The sequence below is a fragment of the Ahaetulla prasina genome, chromosome 18, assembly GCF_028640845.1.
Source record: "Ahaetulla prasina isolate Xishuangbanna chromosome 18, ASM2864084v1, whole genome shotgun sequence".
In the NCBI taxonomy this organism is placed as follows: Eukaryota; Metazoa; Chordata; class Lepidosauria; order Squamata; family Colubridae; genus Ahaetulla; species Ahaetulla prasina.
In genome coordinates, this window is record NC_080556.1 from 1,700,593 (window position 1) to 1,721,118 (window position 20,526).

The window sequence follows — 20,526 nt, forward strand, 5'->3', positions numbered from 1 at the left end:
ATCTCTATCTCTAACTCTGTCTCTATATCTATATCTGTATCTTCTTGCAATCCAGACCAAGAAAATTGCAGCTGCAGTTTAATTTCCTTTTTTTTTTTGTGGCTTTTTGTCTAGGTGTGCATTGCCACGTCGTCCTTTTAACAATCCGTTGTGTGTTTCAATCCATTTTCTGGCATTTTTCTAATCCTGCATTTGGTGCAATCAGTCAGCCCACGTTCTGAATTCGAGAACTGGCCAATCTCTTTCCAAACCCTTCCCTGCTTAAAGGTTAACCTGACTTTGGTTTTTGTTTAACTTTTTAGATCACCCGGCAGATTAAAAGTTATTTTTTGTTGATGGCCACTTTCCCAGAACAACTTTTCCCCAACGGAGGCTATCCCGGACCGAGAATTTCGAGACAAAAACCGCATTGACTGAGAGTTTTCATTGACAGATAAAAATAGAATAAAAAAAATATATACTAGACTGTGCAGAAACGGATAGGTTAACGTCGAAGATAAATGATGAAGAAGATACAAACTACTCTTAAACTTGGGATTTATTTAGATAATAAAGGGTAGAAATTAGAAACTGGAAGGATGCTATTATATACAAGTAATGAATATTATTGTTACTAGAATTCTCTCTCTCTCTCTCTCTCTCTCTCTCTCTTGTATGGCCTTCACCCTGGGAAAATTTGTCCCACAGGGAATTTATCCAGCAATTCCCTCTCTGGGGATGCCCCCCGATGGCTGCAGGAGGAATTGCACCCTGCCAGAGAAAACCACAATTTGCAACCCAAATCCTGCAACCGCTCTTCCTATGTCTTAGTCTCCAGGCCTTCAATCATCCTAGTTGCTCTTCTCTGCACTTTTTCCAGAGTCTCAGCGTCTATTTTGTAATATGTGGCGGCCAAAACTGGATGCAGGATTCCAGGTGTGGCCTTACTAAGGCTCTGTAAAGCACCAATAATACTTCACGTGATGCTGGTTTTATTAATCTGTTTATGCAACCTAGGATTCAATCGGCTTTTTCGGCTGCCGCCGCACGCTGCTGCGTCATAATTAGGGGATTATCTAATAGCACAACATTTAATGACCGTTTGCAGTTACAAAAGCCCTGAAAAATGTGATTTAGGACCGATTTTTCCCGATTTTATTATTCTATTCTATTTTCTATTATTTTCCATATTCCATATTCCGTTCCACTCTATTCTATTCTCCTTGGTGGCATAGCGGTTAGAATGCAGGATTGCAGGCTAACCCTTCCCACTGCCAGCAGTTCGATCCTGACCGGCTCAAGGTTGACTCAGCTTTCCGTCCTTCCGAGGTCGGTAAAATGAGGACCCAGATTATATGGGGCAATAGGCTAGTTTTGTAAAGTGCTTAGAGAGCCAGCCTATCACCCCCAAGAAACTGGGTCCTCATTTTACTGACCACGGAAGGACGGAAGAGTTCACCTGGGACAGATCACGTCACCTGGAACTAAGTAGGAATTTTCTGACTGTGAGAACAATCCATCAGTACAACAGCTTGCCTGGAGCTCCATTCATGCGAGTGGAGGGGGTGGCACACACGCCACTCAAACAAATGGAGTTGTGCGTGAGTGCCTCCCACTCACACACACACACACACACAAACACACCAGGCAAAGTCACCAAGCAGGAAAGACGAACAGAGCAGAAGAAGGTGGTCGTTGGGTTTCTAGAAGCGTTCGAGGAATTGGATGATACTTTTGAGACCCCTCCTCGTCCCGGGAAACTCCAGTGGCCCAAATCCTAACAGCGAGGTGATCCCGTGGAATCCGTCCTCCAGGTGATGCCAGGTGACAGGCACCCCGTTGTCTTCCAGCCGTTTCTTGTACAGCCAGCCATCGTCTCGGAAAATGTCGTATTCGCAGGTCAAAAGGAACGTCTCTGGAAACCGTCGGAGGACGGCGTCTTCCATCAGGAGTGGCGAAAACATGGGATCAAAAGCTCTCTCGCATTCTTTGAAGAGGTCTTCTGAAAACCGACCGGGTACGAAAGGGATGTAACCCCGGACTTTAAATTCTTCCGGAATAAGTTCGGCGCTGATCCATTTCTGGTACTTGGCCCTGAGATGTTCCGGATAGTGAGCGTTGGCCATCACTCCATCGACGTCGGAGGTCTTTCCGGTGAGGTAAAACTTGCCAATACGGACCATATCTCTTATGAGTAAGAGGGGCACTGACTGGTTTTGCTGGTAAGATGGCAGGTTGAAATCCACACCTTGGAGGTAAGGGTAGATTAGCACGTGGGCCCTGACCTGGGGCAGGTCCTTCCTGAACACAAGTTGTTGAGAAATGGCCGCCACGACGGAGCCTCCACTGCTGTCGCCACCCAACACGATCCGCTGAGGGTCCACGCCCAAGTCCTGCGCGTGCTCCAGGAAGTACGATACGGCCGCGTAGCAGCTGCGTTGTTGAGCTGGGTAGGGGTGTTCTGGTGCCAAGGGATACCTAAGGCAACAGGGAGTCAAAAAGAAGTCTTTCAAATGCATTGGCATTCCTATCATCATCATTATCATCATCATCATCATCCTTACCCGATAGATACGACCACGGTGGCACTTTCCTGGGCAAAGAAACGGCACAGCCTTTCGTGGCTTTCTGAAATATTAAAATATATATATATATATTTTTGCATCCATTTTTTCGCATTTAGCCCAAACATTTCTCTGTCCCCTTGGTCGATCAATTAAATAAAAAAAAAAAAGCAAATTCATTACCGCCAAAGATGAGACTTAATTTTCTGGTTGGGTCTTATTTTGGGGGAAACAGGTTATATATATATATATCAGTGGTGGCTAAGCTTTTTGCCGTCGTGTGCCAAAAACAAGGGGAGCACCGGGGGGGGGGGTGTCGCACATGTGTGTGCCCACACCCATAATTCAATGCCCTCTGCCCCCCATGCATGTGTGTACGACCCTCCATGCTCCCCACGCATGCATACACAGCCCCCCTTCCCTGTGCCCCGTTTTGGGCCTTACCAGGCCTACCTGAAGCCTCCAGAGGCCAAAAATGGCCCATTTCCCAACTTCCAGTGGGCCCAGTAGGCCCATTTTTCACCCTCTCCAGGCTCCAGAGCCTTTCTTGGGGCCTGGGGGGGGCGAAAATCCCCTCCCCCACCCTACCCGGGGCCCTCCGCAAAAAAGAGCGCGTCCTGACTTCCGTGGGCCCGGTAGGCCTGTTTTCACACCCCCAGGCTCCAGAGCCCTTCTTGGAGACTGGGGAGGGCAAAAAGGGCCTCCCCTACCCCTGGCTGAAAACTCCCTCCCAAAATCTCTCTGTGAGCCCTGTACTTATCTGGCATCCAAAATGGGCTGCGTGGAGACTCCTGGGAGGGGAGGGGCATCGTGGACGGGGCCAGCCGAAAATCAGCTGGCCGGGCGCATGCGTGCGCTGGAGCTGAGCTAGGGCAAGGGCTCGCGTGCCCGCAGATATGGCTCCGCGTGCCATCGTACCATAGGTTCGCCATCATGGGTATATATAATATTAATAGAAGTAAGGAGAAACTTCCTAACCGTGAGAACCAGTGGAAAAGCTTGGAGAACTTACTGAGGCTTCCAAAAAGGCCCGCTCCTCCGTGAATCCACACAAGTCCTCGTCTCTTCTCGGGATTTGATGTTTTGCACCGATAGAGCCTCACGGGCACGGTGTCGAAAAGCATTTCCTTGATGCTCAGGTCACAGGGCCCCACTAAAAATATTCCATCTACCAGGAACTTCACTACTGCAAATTCACGGCAGATGTCCAGTTTTCCAGGGTCGAAGCCTGCTCGGTGCAAAAATTAAGGAAGAAACCACATGGAGAGATCCAGAGAAACGCAATCAAAAGCGAGTTCAATCAGAATAAAGCAGGAAAGGACCTTAGAGGTCTTCTAGTCTGTAAGCCGCCTTTGAGTCGACATGTGCGAATGGCCGGCAAATATAAATTCCACAAAACAAACATACAAACTGAAGCTAGAATCCAAGGACTCACCAGTCTGAGGACAAAACCAATGGACAGATAGAGAAGCTGAAGTTTTACCTCCTGGCGGATTCCTGGTGGGATATGTATCTTGGTAAAATCGTCATAAAGGATCCACCCGAGAATTAGAAATGGGACCGAAATGCAGAAATAAAATATCAGACTCCACAACTCTTGCCAATAATTTCCATGCTGGAAAGATCCTGAAACCAGAGTTGGAATATCTCTATCTCTATCTCTAACTCTGTCTCTATCTCTATCTCTATCTGTATCTATATCTGTATCTTCTTGTAATCCAGACCAAGAAAATTGCAGCTGCAGTTTAATTTCCTTTTTTTTGTGTGGCTTTTTGGCTAGGTGTGCATTGCCACGTCGTCCTTATAACAATCCGTTGTGTGTTTCAATCCATTTTCTGGCATTTTTCTAATCCTGCATTTGGTGCAATCAGTCAGCCCACGTTCTGAATTCGAGAACTGGCCAATCTCTTTCCAAACCCTTCCCTGCTTAAAGGTTAACCTGACTTTGGTTTTTGTTTAACTGTTTAGATCACCCGGCAGATTAAAGGTTATTTTTTAATTGATGGCCACTTTCCCAGAACAACTTTTCCCCAACGGAGGCTATCCCAGACCGAGAATTTCGAGACAAAAACCGCATTGAATGAGAGTTTTCATTGACAGATGAAAATAGAATAAAATATATATATATACTAGACTGTGCAGAAACGGATAGGTTAACGTCGAAGATAAATGATGAAGAAGATACAAACTACTCTTAAACTTGGGATTTATTTAGATAATAAAGGGTAGAAATTAGAAACTGGAAGGATGCTGTTATATACAAGTAATGAATATTATTGTTACTAGAATTCTCTCTCTCTCTCTCTCTCTCTCATGGCCTTCACCCTGGGAAAATTTGTCCCACAGGGAATTTATCCAGCAATTCCTCTCTGGGGATGCCCCGATGGCTGCAGGAGGAATTGCACCTGCCAGAGAAAACCACAATTTGCAACCCAAATCCTGCAACCGCTCTTCCTATGTCTTAGTCTCCAGGCCTTCGATCATCCTAGTTGCTCTTCTCTGCACTTTTTCCAGAGTCTCAGCGTCTATTTTGTAATATGTGGCGGCCAAAACTGGATGCAGGATTCCAGGTGTGGCCTTACTAAGGCTCTGTAAAGCACCAATAATACTTCACGTGATGCTGGTTTTATTAATCTGTTTATGCAACCTAGGATTCAATCGGCTTTTTCGGCTGCAGCCGCACGCTGCTGCGTCATAATTAGGGGATTATCTAATAGCACAACATTTAATGACCGTTTGAAGTTACAAAAGCCCTGAAAAATGTGATTTAGGACCGATTTTTCCCGATTTTATTATTCTATTCTATTTTCTATTATTTTCCATATTCCATATTCCGTTCCACTCTATTCTATTCTCCTTGGTGGCGTAGCGGTTAGAATGCAGGATTGCAGGCTAACCCTTCCCACTGCCAGCAGTTCGATCCTGACCGGCTGAAGGTTGACTCAGCTTTCCGTCCTTCCGAGGTCGGTAAAATGAGGACCCAGATTATATGGGGCAATAGGCTAGTTTTGTAAAGTGCTTAGAGAGCCGGCCTACCCCCCCCAAGAAACTGGGCCCTCATTTTACTGACCACGGAAGGACGGTAGAGTTCACCTGGGACAGATCACGTCACCTGGAACTAAGTAGGAATTTTCTGACTGTGAGAACAATCCATCAGTACAACAGCTTGCCTGGAGCTCCATTCATGCGAGTGGAGGGGGTGGCACACACGCCACTCAAACAAATGGAGTTGTGCGTGAGTGCCTCCCACTCACACACACACACACACACAAACACACCAGGCAAAGTCACCAAGCAGGAAAGACGAACAGAGCAGAAGAAGGTGGTCGTTGGGTTTCTAGAAGCGTTCGAGGAATTGGATGATACTTTTGAGACCCCTCCTCGTCCCGGGAAACTCCAGTGGCCCAAATCCTAACAGCGAGGTGATCCCGTGGAATCCGTCCTCCAGGTGATGCCAGGTGACAGGCACCCCGTTGTCTTCCAGCCGTTTCTTGTACAGCCAGCCATCGTCTCGGAAAATGTCGTATTCGCAGGTCAAAAGGAACGTCTCTGGAAACCGTCGGAGGACGGCGTCTTCCATCAGGAGTGGTGAAAACATGGGGTCAAAAGCGCTCTCGCATTCTTTGAAGAGGTCTTCTGAAAACCGACCGGGTACGAAAGGGATGTAACCCCGGACTTTAAATTCTTCCGGAATAAGTTCGGCGCTGATCCATTTCTGGTACTTGGCCCTGAGATGTTCCGGATAGTGAGCGTTGGCCATCACTCCATCGACGTCGGAGGTCTTTCCGGTGAGGTAAAACTTGCCAATACGGACCATATCTCTTATGAGTAAGAGGGGCACTGACTGGTTTTGCTGGTAAGATGGCAGGTTGAAATCCACACCTTGGAGGTAAGGGTAGATTAGCACGTGGGCCCTGACCTGGGGCAGGTCCTTCCTGAACACAAGTTGTTGAGAAATGGCCGCCACGACGGAGCCTCCACTGCTGTCGCCACCCAACACGATCCGCTGAGGGTCCACGCCGAAGTCCTGCGCGTGCTCCAGGAAGTACGATGCAGCGTAGCAGCTGCGTTGTTGAGCTGGGTAGGGGTGTTCTGGTGCCAAGGGATACCTAAGGCAACAGGGAGTCAAAAAGAAGTCTTTAAAATACATTGGCATTCCTATCATCATCATTATCATCATCATCATCATCCTTACCCGATAGATACGACCACGGTGGCACTTTCCTGGGCAAAGAAACGGCACAGCCTTTCGTGGCTTTCTGAAATATTAAAAAATATATATATATATATATTTTTGCATCCATTTTTTCACATTTAGCCCAAACATTTCTCTGTCCCCTTGGTCGATCAATGAAATAAAAAAAAAAAAATCAAATTCATTACAGCCAAAGATGAGACTTAATTTTCTGGTTGGGTCTTATTTTTGGGGAAACAGGTTATATATATATATATATCAGTGGTGGCTAAGCTTTTTGCCGTCGTGTGCCAAAAACAAGGGGAGCACCGGGGGGGGTGTCGCACATGTGTGTGCCCACACCCATAATTCAATGCCCTCTGCCCCCCCATGCATCTGTGTACGACCCTCCATGATCCCCACGCATGCATACACAGCCCCCCTCCCTGTGCCCCGTTTTGGGCCTTACCAGGCCTACCTGAAGCCTCCAGAGGCCAAAAATGGCCCATTTCCCAACTTCCAGTGGGCCCAGTAGGCCCATTTTTCACCCTCTCCAGGCTCCAGAGCCTTTCTTGGAGCCTGGGGAGGGCGAAAATCCCCTCCCCCACCCTACCAGAGGCCCTCCGTAAAAAAGACCGTTTCCTGACTTCCGGTGGGCCCGGTAGGCCTGTTTTTCACACACCCAGGCTCCAGAGCCTTTCTTGGAGTCTGGGGAGGGCAAAAAGGGCCTCCCCTACCCCTGGCTGAAAACTCCCTCCCAAAATCTCTCTGTGAGCCCTGTACTTATCTGGCATCCAAAATGGGCTGCGTGGAGACTCCTGGGAGGGGAGGGGCATCGTGGACGGGGCCAGCCGAAAATCAGCTGGCCGGCGCATGCGTGCGCGCTGGAGCTGAGCTAGGGCAAGGGCTCGCGTGCCCGCAGATATGGCTCCGCGTGCCATCGTACCATAGGTTCGCCATCATGGGTATATATAATATTAATAGAAGTAAGGAGAAACTTCCTAACCGTGAGAACCAGTGGAACAGCTTGGAGAACTTACTGAGGCTTCCAAAAAGGCCCGCTCCTCCGTGAATCCACACAAGTCCTCGTCTCTTCTCGGGATTTGATGTTTTGCACCGATAGAGCCTCACGGGCACGGTGTCGAAAAGCATTTCCTTGATGCTCAGGTCACAGGGCCCCACTAAAAATATTCCATCTACCAGGAACTTCACTACTGCAAATTCACGGCAGATGTCCAGTTTTTCCAGGGTCGAAGCCTGCTCGGTGCAAAAATTAAGGAAGAAACCACTTGGAGAGATCCAGAGAAACGCCACCAAACAATAGTTCAATCAGAATAGAGCTGGAAGGGACCTTAGAGGTCTTCTAGTCCAACCCCCTGCACAAAGCAGGAGACCCTAGACTATTCCAATCGACTAGAATAAAGCAGGAAAGGACCTTAGAGGTCTTCTAGTCTGTAAGCCGCCTTTGAGTCGACATGTGCGAATGGCCGGCAAATACAAATTCCACAAAACAAACATACAAACTGAAGATAGAATCCAAGGACTCACCAGTCTGAGGACAAAACCAATGGACAGATAGAGAAGCTGAAGTTTTACCTCCTGGCGGATTCCTGGCGGGATATACATCTTGGTAAAATCGTCATAAAGGATCCACCCGAGAATTAAAAATGGGACCGAAATGCAGAAATAAAATATCAGACTCCACAACTCTTGGCCAAGAATTTCCATGCTGGAAAGATCCTGAAACCAGAGTTGGAATATCTCTATCTCTATCTCTAACTCTGTCTCTATATCTATATCTGTATCTTCTTGCAATCCAGACCAAGAAAATTGCAGCTGCAGTTTAATTTCCTTTTTTTTGTGTGGCTTTTTGTCTAGGTGTGCATTGCCACGTCGTCCTTTTAACAATCCGTTGTGTGTTTCAATCCATTTTCTGGCATTTTTCTAATCCTGCATTTGGTGCAATCAGTCAGCCCACGTTCTGAATTCGAGAACTGGCCAATCTCTTTCCAAACCCTTCCCTGCTTAAAGGTTAACCTGACTTTGGTTTTTGTTTAACTTTTTAGATCACCCGGCAGATTAAAGGTTATTTTTTGTTGATGGCCACTTTCCCAGAACAACTTTTCCCCAACGGAGGCTATCCCGGACCGAGAATTTCGAGACAAAAACCGCATTGACTGAGAGTTTTCATTGACAGATGAAAATAGTATAAAAAATATATATATACTAGACTGTGCAGAAACGGATAGGTTAACGTCGAAGATAAATGATGAAGAAGATACGAACTACTCTTAAATTTGGGATTTATTTAGATAATAAAGGGTAGAAATTAGAAACTGTAAGGATGCTATTATATACAAGTAATGAATATTATTGTTACTAGAATTCTCTCTCTCTCTCTCTCTCTCTCATGGCCTTCACCCTGGGAAAATTTGTCCCACAGGGAATTTATCCAGCAATTCCCTCTCTGGGGATGCCCCCTGATGGCTGCAGGAGGAATTGCACCCTGCCAGAGAAAACCACAATTTGCAACCCAAATCCTGCAACCGCTCTTCCTATGTCTTAGTCTCCAGGCCTTCAATCATCCTAGTTGCTCTTCTCTGCACTTCTTCCAGAGTCTCAGCGTCTATTTTGTAATATGTGGCAGCCAAAACTGGATGCAGGATTCCAGGTGTGGCCTTACTAAGGCTCTGTAAAGCACCAATAATACTTCACATGATGCTGGTTTTATTAATCTGTTTATGCAACCTAGGATTCAATCGGCTTTTTCGGCTGCAGCCGCATGCTGCTGCGTCATAATTAGGGGATTATCTAATAGCACAACATTTAATGACCGTTTGAAGTTACAAAGGCCCTGAAAAATGTGATTTAGGACCGATTTTTCCCGATTTTATTATTCTATTCTATTTTCTATTATTTTCCATATTCCATATTCCGTTCCACTCTATTCTATTCTGCCTTGGTGGCGTAGCGGTTAGAATGCAGGATTGCAGGCTAACCCTTCCCACTGCCAGCAGTTCGATCCTGACCGGCTCAAGGTTGACTCAGCTTTCCGTCCTTCCGAGGTCGGTAAAATGAGGACCCAGATTGTTATGGGTGTGGGGGAAGATGTTGAAACTGCTTAGAGAAGGCTGGAAAGCACTATGAAGCGGTATATAAGTCTAAGGGCTATTCTGTTCTGTATTCTATTCTACACTATATTTTATATTCTGTTCTATTTTATATCTATTCTGATTCTATTCTAAATTTTATTATTATTTTCAATATTCTATATTCTATCTGTGTATATATAAAAGCGAAATACCCCTCACGGATCATCACGAAATCTCCAGAACCCTAAAGCCTACAAACTCGAAATTTGCCACGTATGTTCCTCTTGGCTTCTAGGTGCTCGCTAAGAAAGGATTTTTCGAAATGACCATCAGATCATTAGTATTTCTTATATTATTATTAACACGTTATGATGCTAAGGAGTTAGACGCTCTACTCCCCCTCCCCACCTCAAAAGAACTCTGTTCCAACTGCCACTTGGGCGTGGCCAGTGTGTGATTCATCTTTCCTGCGGGTTGGCTGTTTAGATATTCTACACCCCACCTGAAAGGGAGAAAAGGGGATGAGATAGGAGAGGCCTCTGTGGGGCGAGCCTGTGGGAGAGAAAGGGAGAGGTGAGGCCGATCGTAACTTCTCATTAATTTTCAAGCTGTGTCGATTTATCAAGCCCTATCACATAGTTTTGTAGCGGAACATGGGTATCCAGCTAATATCCTATATCCTATCTTATTCTGCCTTGGTGGCATAGCGGTTAGAATGCAGGATTGCAGGCTAACCCTTACCACTGCCAGCAGTTCGATCCTTACCGACTCAAGGTTGACTCAGTCTTCCGTCCTTCCGAGGTCAGTAAAATGAGGACCCAGATTATATGGGGCAATAGGCTAGTTTTGTAAAGTGCTTAGAGAGCCGGCCTATCACCCCCAAGAAACTGGGTCCTCATTTTACTGACCACGGAAGGACGGTAGAGTTCACCTGGGACAGATCACGTCACCTGGAACTAAGTAGGAATTTTCTGACTGTGAGAACAATCCATCAGTACAACAGCTTGCCTGGAGCTCCATTCATGCGAGTGGAGGGGGTGGCACACACGCCACTCAAACAAATGGAGTTGTGCGTGAGTGCCTCACACACACACACACAAACACACCAGGCAAAGTCACCAAGCAGGAAAGACGAACAGAGCAGAAGAAGGTGGACGTTGGGTTTCTAGAAGCGTTCGAGGAATTGGATGGTACTTTTGAGACCCCTCCTCGTCCCGGGAAACTCCAGTGGCCCAAATCCTAACAGCGAGGTGATCCCGTGGAATCCGTCCTCCAGGTGATGCCAGGTGACAGGCACCCCGTTGTCTTCCAGCCGTTTCTTGTACAGCCAGCCGTCGTCTCGGAAAATGTCGTATTCGCAGGTCAAAAGGAACGTCTCTGGAAACCGTCGGAGGACGGCGTCTTCCATCAGGAGTGGCGAAAACATGGGATCAAAAGCTCTCTCGCATTCTTTGAAGAGGTCTTCTGAAAACCGACCGGGTACAAAAGGGACGTAACCCCGGACTTTAAATTCTTCCGGAATAAGTTCGGCGCTGATCCATTTCTGGTACTTGGCCCTGAGATGTTCCGGATAGTGAGCGTTGGCCATCACTCCATCGACGTCGGAGGTCTTTCCGGTGAGGTAAAACTTGCCAATACGGACCATATCTCTTATGAGTAAGAGGGGCACTGACTGGTTTTGCTGGTAAGATGGCAGGTTGAAATCCACACCTTGGAGGTAAGGGTAGATTAGCACGTGGGCCCTGACCTGGGGCAGGTCCTTCCTGAACACAAGTTGTTGAGAAATGGCCGCCACGACGGAGCCTCCACTGCTGTCGCCACCCAACACGATCCGCTGAGGGTCCACGCCCAAGTCCTGCGCGTGCTCCAGGAAGTACGATACGGCCGCGTAGCAGCTGCGTTGTTGAGCTGGGTAGGGGTGTTCTGGTGCCAAGGGATACCTAAGGCAACAGGGAGTCAAAAAGAAGTCTTTCAAATGCATTGGCATTCCTATCATCATCATTATCATCATCATCATCATCCTTACCCGATAGATACGACCACGGTGGCACTTTCCTGGGCAAAGAAACGGCACAGCCTTTCGTGGCTTTCTGAAATATTAAAAAATATATATATATATATTTTTTTGCATCCATTTTTTCACATTTAGCCCAAACATTTCTCTGTCCCCTTGGTCGATCAATGAAATAAAAAAAAAAAATCAAATTCATTACAGCCAAAGATGAGACTTAATTTTCTGGTTGGGTCTTATTTTCGGGGAAACAGGTTATATATATATATATATATATCAGTGGTGGCTAAGCTTTTTGCCGTCGTGTGCCAAAAACAAGGGGAGCACCGGGGGGGGTGTCGCACATGTGTGTGCCCACACCCATAATTCAATGCCCTCTGCCCCCCCATGCATCTGTGTACGACCCTCCATGATCCCCACGCATGCATACACAGCCCCCCTCCCTGTGCCCCGTTTTGGGCCTTACCAGGCCTACCTGAAGCCTCCAGAGGCCAAAAATGGCCCATTTCCCAACTTCCAGTGGGCCCAGTAGGCCCATTTTTCACCCTCTCCAGGCTCCAGAGCCTTTCTTGGAGCCTGGGGAGGGCGAAAATCCCCTCCCCCACCCTACCAGAGGCCCTCCGTAAAAAAGACCGTTTCCTGACTTCCGGTGGGCCCGGTAGGCCTGTTTTTCACACACCCAGGCTCCAGAGCCTTTCTTGGAGTCTGGGGAGGGCAAAAAGGGCCTCCCCTACCCCTGGCTGAAAACTCCCTCCCAAAATCTCTCTGTGAGCCCTGTACTTATCTGGCATCCAAAATGGGCTGCGTGGAGACTCCTGGGAGGGGAGGGGCATCGTGGACGGGGCCAGCCGAAAATCAGCTGGCCGGCGCATGCGTGCGCGCTGGAGCTGAGCTAGGGCAAGGGCTCGCGTGCCCGCAGATATGGCTCCGCGTGCCATCGTACCATAGGTTCGCCATCATGGGTATATATAATATTAATAGAAGTAAGGAGAAACTTCCTAACCGTGAGAACCAGTGGAACAGCTTGGAGAACTTACTGAGGCTTCCAAAAAGGCCCGCTCCTCCGTGAATCCACACAAGTCCTCGTCTCTTCTCGGGATTTGATGTTTTGCACCGATAGAGCCTCACGGGCACGGTGTCGAAAAGCATTTCCTTGATGCTCAGGTCACAGGGCCCCACTAAAAATATTCCATCTACCAGGAACTTCACTACTGCAAATTCACGGCAGATGTCCAGTTTTTCCAGGGTCGAAGCCTGCTCGGTGCAAAAATTAAGGAAGAAACCACATGGAGAGATCCAGAGAAACGCAATCAAAAGCGAGTTCAATCAGAATAGAGCTGGAAGGGACCTTAGAGGTCTTCTAGTCTGTAAGCCGCCTTTGAGTCGACATGTGCGAATGGCCGGGAAATATAAATTCCACAAAACAAACATCTCTGGAAACCGTCGGAGGACGGCGTCTTCCATCAGGAGTGGCGAAAACATGGGATCAAAAGCTCTCTCGCATTCTTTGAAGAGGTCTTCTGAAAACCGACCGGGTACGAAAGGGACGTAACCCCGGACTTTAAATTCTTCCGGAATAAGTTCGGCGCTGATCCATTTCTGGTACTTGGCCCTGAGATGTTCCGGAACGTGAGCGTTGGCCATCACTCCATCGACGTCGGAGGACTTTCCGGTGAGATAAAACTTGCCAAAACGGATCATATCTCTCATGAGTAAGAGGGGCACTGACTGGTTTTGCTGGTAAGATGGCAGGTTGAAATCCACACCTTGGAGGTAAGGGTAGATTAGCACGTGGGCCCTGACCTGGGGCAGGTCCTTCCTGAACACAAGTTGTTGAGAAATGGCCGCCACGACGGAGCCTCCACTGCTGTCGCCACCCAACACGATCCGCTGAGGGTCCACGCCGAAGTCCTGCGCGTGCTCCAGGAAGTACGATACGGCCGCGTAGCAGCTGCGTTGTTGAGCTGGGTAGGGGTGTTCTGGTGCCAAGGGATACCTAAGGCAACAGGGAGTCAAAAAGAAGTCTTTAAAATACATTGGCATTCCTATCATCATCATTATCATCATCATCATCATCCTTTATAAGGTTACCAGATAGATGACTTTACTATTGCCTGACATAGTGTGGCACTTTCCTGGGCAAAGAAAATCATCCTCCTCCTCCTGCTTTCTGAAATATTAAAAATATATATATATATATATATATTTTTTGCATCCATTTTTCACATTTAGCCCAAACATTTCTCTGTCCCCTTGGTCGATCAATGAAATAAAAAAAAAAAAATCAAATTCATTACAGCCAAAGATGAGACTTAATTTTCTGGTTGGGTCTTATTTTTGGGGAAACAGGTTATATATATATATATATATATATCAGTGGTGGCTAAGCTTTTGTGCCCACACCCATAATTCAATGCCCTCTGCCCCCATGCATCTGTGTACGACCCTCCATGATCCCCACGCATGCTTGCACAGCCCCCCTCCCTGTGCCCGTTTTGGGTCTACCAGGCCTACCTGAAGCCTCCAGAGGCCAAAAATGGCCCATTTCCCAACTTCCAGTGGGCCCAGTAGGCCCATTTTTCACCCTCTCCAGGCTCCAGAGCCTTTCTTGGAGCCTGGGGAGGGCGAAAAACCCCTCCCCCACCCTACCTGCGGCCCTCCGTAAAAAAGACCGTTTCCTGACTTCCGGTGGGCCCGGTAGGCCTGTTTTTCACACACCCAGGCTCCAGAGCCTTTCTTGGAGTCTGGGAGGCAAAAGGCCTCCCTACCCTGGCTGAAAACTCCCTCCCAAAATCTCTCTGTGAGCCCTGTACTTATCTGGCATCCAAAATGGGCTGCGTGGAGACTCCTGGGAGGGGAGGGGCATCGTGGACGGGGCCAGCCGAAAATCAGCTGGCCGGCGCATGCGTGCGCGCTGGAGCTGAGCTAGGGCAAGGCTCGCGTGCCCGCAGATATGGCTCAGCGTGCCATCGTACCATAGGTTCGCCATCATGGGTATATATAATATTAATAGAAGTAAGGAGAAACTTCCTAACCGTGAGAACCAGTGGAACAGCTTGGAGAACTTACTGAGGCTTCCAAAAAGGCCCGCTCCTCCGTGAATCCACACAAGTCCTCGTCTCTTCTCGGGATTTGATGTTTTGCACCGATAGAGCCTCACGGGCACGGTGTCGAAAAGCATTTCCTTGATGCTCAGGTCACAGGGCCCCACTAAAAATATTCCATCTACCAGGAACTTCACTACTGCAAATTCACGGCAGATGTCCAGTTTTTCCAGGGTCGAAGCCTGCTCGGTGCAAAAATTAAGGAAGAAACCACATGGAGAGATCCAGAGAAACGCAATCAAAAGCGAGTTCAATCAGAATAGAGCTGGAAGGGACCTTAGAGGTCTTCTAGTCTGTAAGCCGCCTTTGAGTCGACATGTGCGAATGGCCGGGAAATATAAATTCCACAAAACAAACATACAAACTGAAGCTAGAATCCAAGGACTCACCAGTCTGAGGACAAAACCAATGGACAGATAGAGTAGCTGAAGTTTTACCTCCTGGCGGATTCCTGGCGGGATATACATCTTGGTAAAATCATCATAAAGGATCCACCCGAGAATTAAAAATGGGACCGAAATGCAGAAATAAAATATCAGACTCCAGAACTCTTGGCCAAGAATTTCCATGCTGGAAAGATCCTGAAACCAGAGTTGGAATTTCTCTATCTCTATCTCTATCTCTAACTCTGTCTCTATCTCTATCTCTATCTATATCTGTATGTTCTTGTAATACAGACCAAGAAAATTGCAGCTGCAGTTTAATTTCCTTTTTTTTGTGGCTTTTTGGCTAGGTGTGCATTGCCACATCGTCCTTTTAACAATCCGTTGTGTGTTTCAATCCATTTTCTGGCATTTTTCTAATCCTGCATTTGGTGCAATCAGTCAGCCCACGTTCTGAATTCGAGAACTGGCCAATCTCTTTCCAAACCCTTCCCTGCTTAAAGGTTAACCTGACTTTGGTTTTTGTTTAACTGTTTAGATCACCCGGCAGATTAAAGGTTATTTTTTAATTGATGGCCACTTTCCCAGAACAACTTTTCCCCAACGGAGGCTATCCCAGACCGAGAATTTCGAGACAAAAACCGCATTGAATGAGAGTTTTCATTGACAGATGAAAATAGAATAAAATATATATATATACTAGACTGTGCAGAAACGGATAGGTTAACGTCGAAGATAAATGATGAAGAAGATACAAACTACTCTTAAACTTGGGATTTATTTAGATAATAAAGGGTAGAAATTAGAAACTGGAAGGATGCTGTTATATACAAGTAATGAATATTATTGTTACTAGAATTCTCTCTCTCTCTCTCTCTCTCTCATGGCCTTCACCCTGGGAAAATTTGTCCCACAGGGAATTTATCCAGCAATTCCCTCTCTGGGGATGCCCCCGATGGCTGCAGGAGGAATTGCACCCTGCCAGAGAAAACCACAATTTGCAACCCAAATCCTGCAACCGCTCTTCCTATGTCTTAGTCTCCAGGCCTTCGATCATCCTAGTTGCTCTTCTCTGCACTTTTTCCAGAGTCTCAGCGTCTATTTTGTAATATGTGGCGGCCAAAACTGGATGCAGGATTCCAGGTGTGGCCTTACTAAGGCTCTGTAAAGCACCAATAATACTTCACGTGATGCTGGTTTTATTAATCTGTTTATGCAACCTAGGATTCAATCGGCTTTTTCGGCTGCAGCCGCACGCTGCTGCGTCATAATTAGGGGATTATCTAATAGCACAACATTTAATGACCGTTTGAAGTTACAAAAGCCCTGAAAAATGTGATTTAGGACCGATTTTTCCCGATTTTATTATTCTATTCTATTTTCTATTATTTTCCATATTCCATATTCCGTTCCACTCTATTCTATTCTCCTTGGTGGCATAGCGGTTAGAATGCAGGATTGCAGGCTAACCCTTCCCACTGCCAGCAGTTCGATCCTGACCGGCTCAAGGTTGACTCAGCTTTCCGTCCTTCCGAGGTCGGTAAAATGAGGACCCAGATTATATGGGGCAATAGGCTAGTTTTGTAAAGTGCTTAGAGAGCCGGCCTATCACCCCCAAGAAACTGGGTCCTCATTTTACTGACCACGGAAGGACGGAAGAGTTCACCTGGGACAGATCACGTCACCTGGAACTAAGCAGGAATTTTCTGACTGTGAGAACAATCCATCAGTACAACAGCTTGCCTGGAGCTCCATTCATGCGAGTGGAGGGGGTGGCACACATGCCACTCAAACAAATGGAGTTGTGCGTGAGTGCCTCACACACACACACACACACACACACACACACACACACAAACACACCAGGCAAAGTCACCAAGCAGGAAAGACGAACAGAGCAGAAGAAGGTGGACGTTGGGTTTCTAGAAGCGTTCGAGGAATTGGATGATACTTTTGAGACCCCTCCTCGTCCCGGGAAACTCCAGTGGCCCAAATCCTAACAGCGAGGTGATCCCGTGGAATCCGTCCTCCAGGTGATGCCAGGTGACGGGCACCCCATTGTCTTCCAGCCGTTTCTTGTACAGCCAGCCGTCGTCTCGGAAAACGTCGTATTCGCAGGTCAAAAGGAACGTCTCTGGAAACCGTCGGAGGACGGCGTCTTCCATCAGGAGTGGCGAAAACATGGGGTCAAAAGCTCTCGCATTCTTTGAAGAGGTCTTCTGAAAACCGACCGGTACAAAGGGATGTAACCCGGACTTTAAATTCTTCGAATAAGTTCGCGCTGATCCATTTCTGGTACTTGGCCCTGAGATGTTCCGGATAGTGGCGTTGGCCATCACTCCATCGACGTCGGAGGTCTTTCCGGTGAGGTAAAACTTGCCAATACGGACCATATCTCTTATGAGTAAGAGGGGCACTGACTGGTTTTGCTGGTAAGATGGCAGGTTGAAATCCACACCTTGGAGGTAAGGGTAGATTAGCACGTGGGCCCTGACCTGGGGCAGGTCCTTCCTGAACACAAGTTGTTGAGAAATGGCCGCCACGACGGAGCCTCCACTGCTGTCGCCACCCAACACGATCCGCTGAGGGTCCACGCCAAGTCCTGCGCGTGCTCCAGGAAGTACGATACGGCGCGTAGCAGCTGCGTTGTTGAGCTGGGTAGGTGTTCTGGTGCCAAGGGATACCTAAGGCAACAGGGAGTCAAAAAGAAGTCTTTAAAATACATTGGCATTCCTATCATCATCATTATCATCATCATCATCATCCTTACCCGATAGATACGACCACGGTGGCACTTTCCTGGGCAAAGAAACGGCACAGCCTTTCGTGGCTTTCTGAAATATTAAAATATATATATATATATTTTTGCATCCATTTTTTCGCATTTAGCCCAAACATTTCTCTGTCCCCTTGGTCGATCAATGAAATAAAAAAAAAAAAATCAAATTCATTACAGCCAAAGATGAGACTTAATTTTCTGGTTGGGTCTTATTTTCGGGGAAACAGGTTATATATATATATATATCAGTGGTGGCTAAGCTTTTTGCCGTCGTGTGCCAAAAACAAGGGGGGCACCGGGGGGGGGTGTCGCACATGTGTGCCCACACCCATAATTCAATGTCCTCTGCCCCCATGCATCTGTGTACGACCTCCATGATCCCCACGCATGCATACACAGCCCCCCTCCCTGTGCCCCGTTTTGGGCCTTACCAGGCCTACCTGAAGCCTCCAGAGGCCAAAAATGGCCCATTTCCCAACTTCCAGTGGGCCCAGTAGGCCCATTTTTCACCCTCTCCAGGCTCCAGAGCCTTTCTTGGAGCCTGGGAGGCGAAAATCCTCCCCACCCTACCAGAGGCCCTCCGTAAAAGACCGTTTCCTGACTTCCGGTGGGCCGGTAGGCCTGTTTTTCACACACCCAGGCTCCAGAGCCTTTCTTGGAGTCTGGGGAGGGCAAAAAGGGCCTCCCCTACCCCTGGCTGAAAACTCCCTCCCAAAATCTCTCTGTGAGCCCTGTACTTATCTGGCATCCAAAATGGGCTGCGTGGAGACTCCTGGGAGGGAGGGGCATCGTGGGACGGGCCAGCCGAAAATCAGCTGGCCGGGCGCATGCGTGCGCTGGAGCTGAGCTAGGGCAAGGGCTCGCGTGCCCGCAGATATGGCTCCGCGTGCCATCGTGCCATAGGTTCGCCATCATGGGTATATATAATATTAATAGAAGTAAGGAGAAATTTCCTAACCGTGAGAACCAGTGGAAAAGCTTGGAGAACTTACTGAGGCTTCCAAAAAGGCCCGCTCCTCCGTGAATCCACACAAGTCCTCGTCTCTTCTCGGGATTTGATGTTTTGCACCGATAGAGCCTCACGGGCACGGTGTCGAAAAGCATTTCCTTGATGCTCAGGTCACAGGGCCCCACTAAAAATATTCCATCTACCAGGAACTTCACTACTGCAAATTCACGGCAGATGTCCAGTTTTTCCAGGGTCGAAGCCTGCTCGGTGCAAAAATTAAGGAAGAAACCACATGGAGAGATCCAGAGAAACGCAATCAAAAGCGAGTTCAATCAGAATAGAGCTGGAAGGGACCTTAGAGGTCTTCTAGTCTGTAAGCCGCCTTTGAGTCGACATGTGCGAATGGCCGGGAAATATAAATTCCACAAAACAAACATACAAACTGAAGCTAGAATCCAAGGACTCACCAGTCTGAGGACAATACCAATGGACAGATAGAGTAGCTGAAGTTTTACCTCCTGGCGGATTCCTGGCGGGATATACATCTTGGTAAAATCGTCATAAAGGATCCACCCGAGAATTAAAAATGGGACCGAAATGCAGAAATAAAATATCAGACTCCACAACTCTTGCCAATAATTTCCATGCTGGAAAGATCCTGAAACCAGAGTTGGAATCTCTATCTCTATCTCTATCTCTAACTCTGTCTCTATCTCTATCTCTATCTATATCTGTATGTTCTTGTAATACAGACCAAGAAAATTGCAGCTGCAGTTTAATTTCCTTTTTTTTGTGGCTTTTTGGCTAGGTGTGCATTGCCACATCGTCCTTTTAACAATCCGTTGTGTGTTTCAATCCATTTTCTGGCATTTTTCTAATCCTGCATTTGGTGCAATCAGTCAGCCCACGTTCTGAATTCGAGAACTGGCCAATCTCTTTCCAAACCCTTCCCTGCTTAAAGGTTAACCTGACTTTGGTTTTTGTTTAACTTTTTAGATCACCCGGCAGATTAAAGGTTATTTTTTATTGATGGCCACTTTCCCAGAACAACTTTTCCCCAACGGAGGCTATCCCAGACCAAGAATTTCGAGACAAAAACCGCATTGACTGAGAGTTTTCATTGACAGATGAAAATAGAATAAAAATATATATATATACTAGACTGTGCAGAAACGGATAGGTTAACGTCGAAGATAAATGATGAAGAAGATACAAACTACTCTTAAACTTGGGATTTATTTAGATAATAAAGGGTAGAAATTAGGCTTCTGGGTGGCGCCATCTTTCTCGCTGGGTGCCAATTTATGGCACTCCGCATTGAATACCGTAAAAGCCGGATTTAACAACTGATCCCGGCTTCATTTCTCTCTCTGGTTGAAAGAGAGAGACAGAGCAAGGGGGAGGAATTGGGTAGATTCCCCTAGGGGCTTTGTTTTTGTAATACAAAGTCCTGAACGGTGAATCCCCTTATTTACCCCTCCCCCACCTCCA

At 47.3% G+C, this 20,526-nt stretch overlaps 4 protein-coding genes and 1 pseudogene across 4 annotated transcripts; all 5 read right to left on the minus strand.

The window, feature by feature from the left end:
• Positions 1-345: 345 nt before the first annotated feature.
• LOC131187043 (arylacetamide deacetylase-like 3) lies at positions 346-3,746 on the minus strand. Its single transcript, XM_058161156.1, has 3 exons — positions 3,556-3,746; positions 2,544-2,607; positions 346-2,457 (listed from the first exon to the last, which is right to left on the minus strand). The coding sequence occupies exons 1-3, from the start codon at positions 3,665-3,667 to the stop codon at positions 1,683-1,685; spliced, it is 951 nt and encodes a 316-aa protein (XP_058017139.1). The 5' UTR covers positions 3,668-3,746; the 3' UTR covers positions 346-1,682.
• A 1,974-nt stretch (positions 3,747-5,720) lies between these two features.
• LOC131187101 (arylacetamide deacetylase-like 3) lies at positions 5,721-7,971 on the minus strand. The gene is made up of 3 exons (XM_058161261.1): positions 7,758-7,971; positions 6,739-6,802; positions 5,721-6,652 (listed from the first exon to the last, which is right to left on the minus strand). Exons 1-3 carry the CDS (start codon positions 7,867-7,869, stop codon positions 5,881-5,883), a joined length of 948 nt encoding a protein of 315 aa, XP_058017244.1. The 5' UTR covers positions 7,870-7,971; the 3' UTR covers positions 5,721-5,880.
• A 2,862-nt stretch (positions 7,972-10,833) lies between these two features.
• Positions 10,834-13,202, minus strand: LOC131187176 (arylacetamide deacetylase-like 3). Its single transcript, XM_058161402.1, has 3 exons — positions 12,858-13,202; positions 11,836-11,899; positions 10,834-11,749 (listed from the first exon to the last, which is right to left on the minus strand). Exons 1-3 carry the CDS (start codon positions 12,967-12,969, stop codon positions 10,975-10,977), a joined length of 951 nt encoding a protein of 316 aa, XP_058017385.1. The 5' UTR covers positions 12,970-13,202; the 3' UTR covers positions 10,834-10,974.
• LOC131187203 (arylacetamide deacetylase-like 4) lies at positions 13,040-15,391 on the minus strand. The gene is made up of 4 exons (XM_058161442.1): positions 15,314-15,391; positions 14,848-15,163; positions 13,209-13,844; positions 13,040-13,074 (listed from the first exon to the last, which is right to left on the minus strand). Exons 1-4 carry the CDS (start codon positions 15,389-15,391, stop codon positions 13,040-13,042), a joined length of 1,065 nt encoding a protein of 354 aa, XP_058017425.1.
• Positions 15,392-16,945: 1,554 nt separating this feature from the next.
• Positions 16,946-19,773, minus strand: LOC131187177 (arylacetamide deacetylase-like 3; annotated as a pseudogene).
• Between the last annotated feature and the right edge of the window lie 753 nt (positions 19,774-20,526).

Coding starts and splice junctions, on each gene's coding strand:
- LOC131187203 (XM_058161442.1), bottom strand. CDS start 15,391: ATGTATATCCCGCCAGGAATCCGCCAGGAGGTAAAACTTCAGCTACTC. Junction 15,164..15,313: donor TTGGTTTTGTCCTCAGACTG/GTGAGTCCTTGG, acceptor AACTCGCTTTTG/ATTGCGTTTCTCTGGATCTC. Junction 13,075..13,208: donor TTTCCCGGCCATTCGCACAT/GTCGACTCAAAG, acceptor TGCACCGAGCAG/GCTTCGACCCTGGAAAAACT.
- LOC131187176 (XM_058161402.1), bottom strand. CDS start 12,969: ATGCTTTTCGACACCGTGCCCGTGAGGCTCTATCGGTGCAAAACATCA. Junction 11,900..12,857: donor GGGCCTTTTTGGAAGCCTCA/GTAAGTTCTCCA, acceptor TTAATATTTCAG/AAAGCCACGAAAGGCTGTGC. Junction 11,750..11,835: donor ACCGTGGTCGTATCTATCGG/GTAAGGATGATG, acceptor CTGTTGCCTTAG/GTATCCCTTGGCACCAGAAC.
- LOC131187101 (XM_058161261.1), bottom strand. CDS start 7,869: ATGCTTTTCGACACCGTGCCCGTGAGGCTCTATCGGTGCAAAACATCA. Junction 6,803..7,757: donor GGGCCTTTTTGGAAGCCTCA/GTAAGTTCTCCA, acceptor TTAATATTTCAG/AAAGCCACGAAAGGCTGTGC. Junction 6,653..6,738: donor ACCGTGGTCGTATCTATCGG/GTAAGGATGATG, acceptor CTGTTGCCTTAG/GTATCCCTTGGCACCAGAAC.
- LOC131187043 (XM_058161156.1), bottom strand. CDS start 3,667: ATGCTTTTCGACACCGTGCCCGTGAGGCTCTATCGGTGCAAAACATCA. Junction 2,608..3,555: donor GGGCCTTTTTGGAAGCCTCA/GTAAGTTCTCCA, acceptor TTAATATTTCAG/AAAGCCACGAAAGGCTGTGC. Junction 2,458..2,543: donor ACCGTGGTCGTATCTATCGG/GTAAGGATGATG, acceptor CTGTTGCCTTAG/GTATCCCTTGGCACCAGAAC.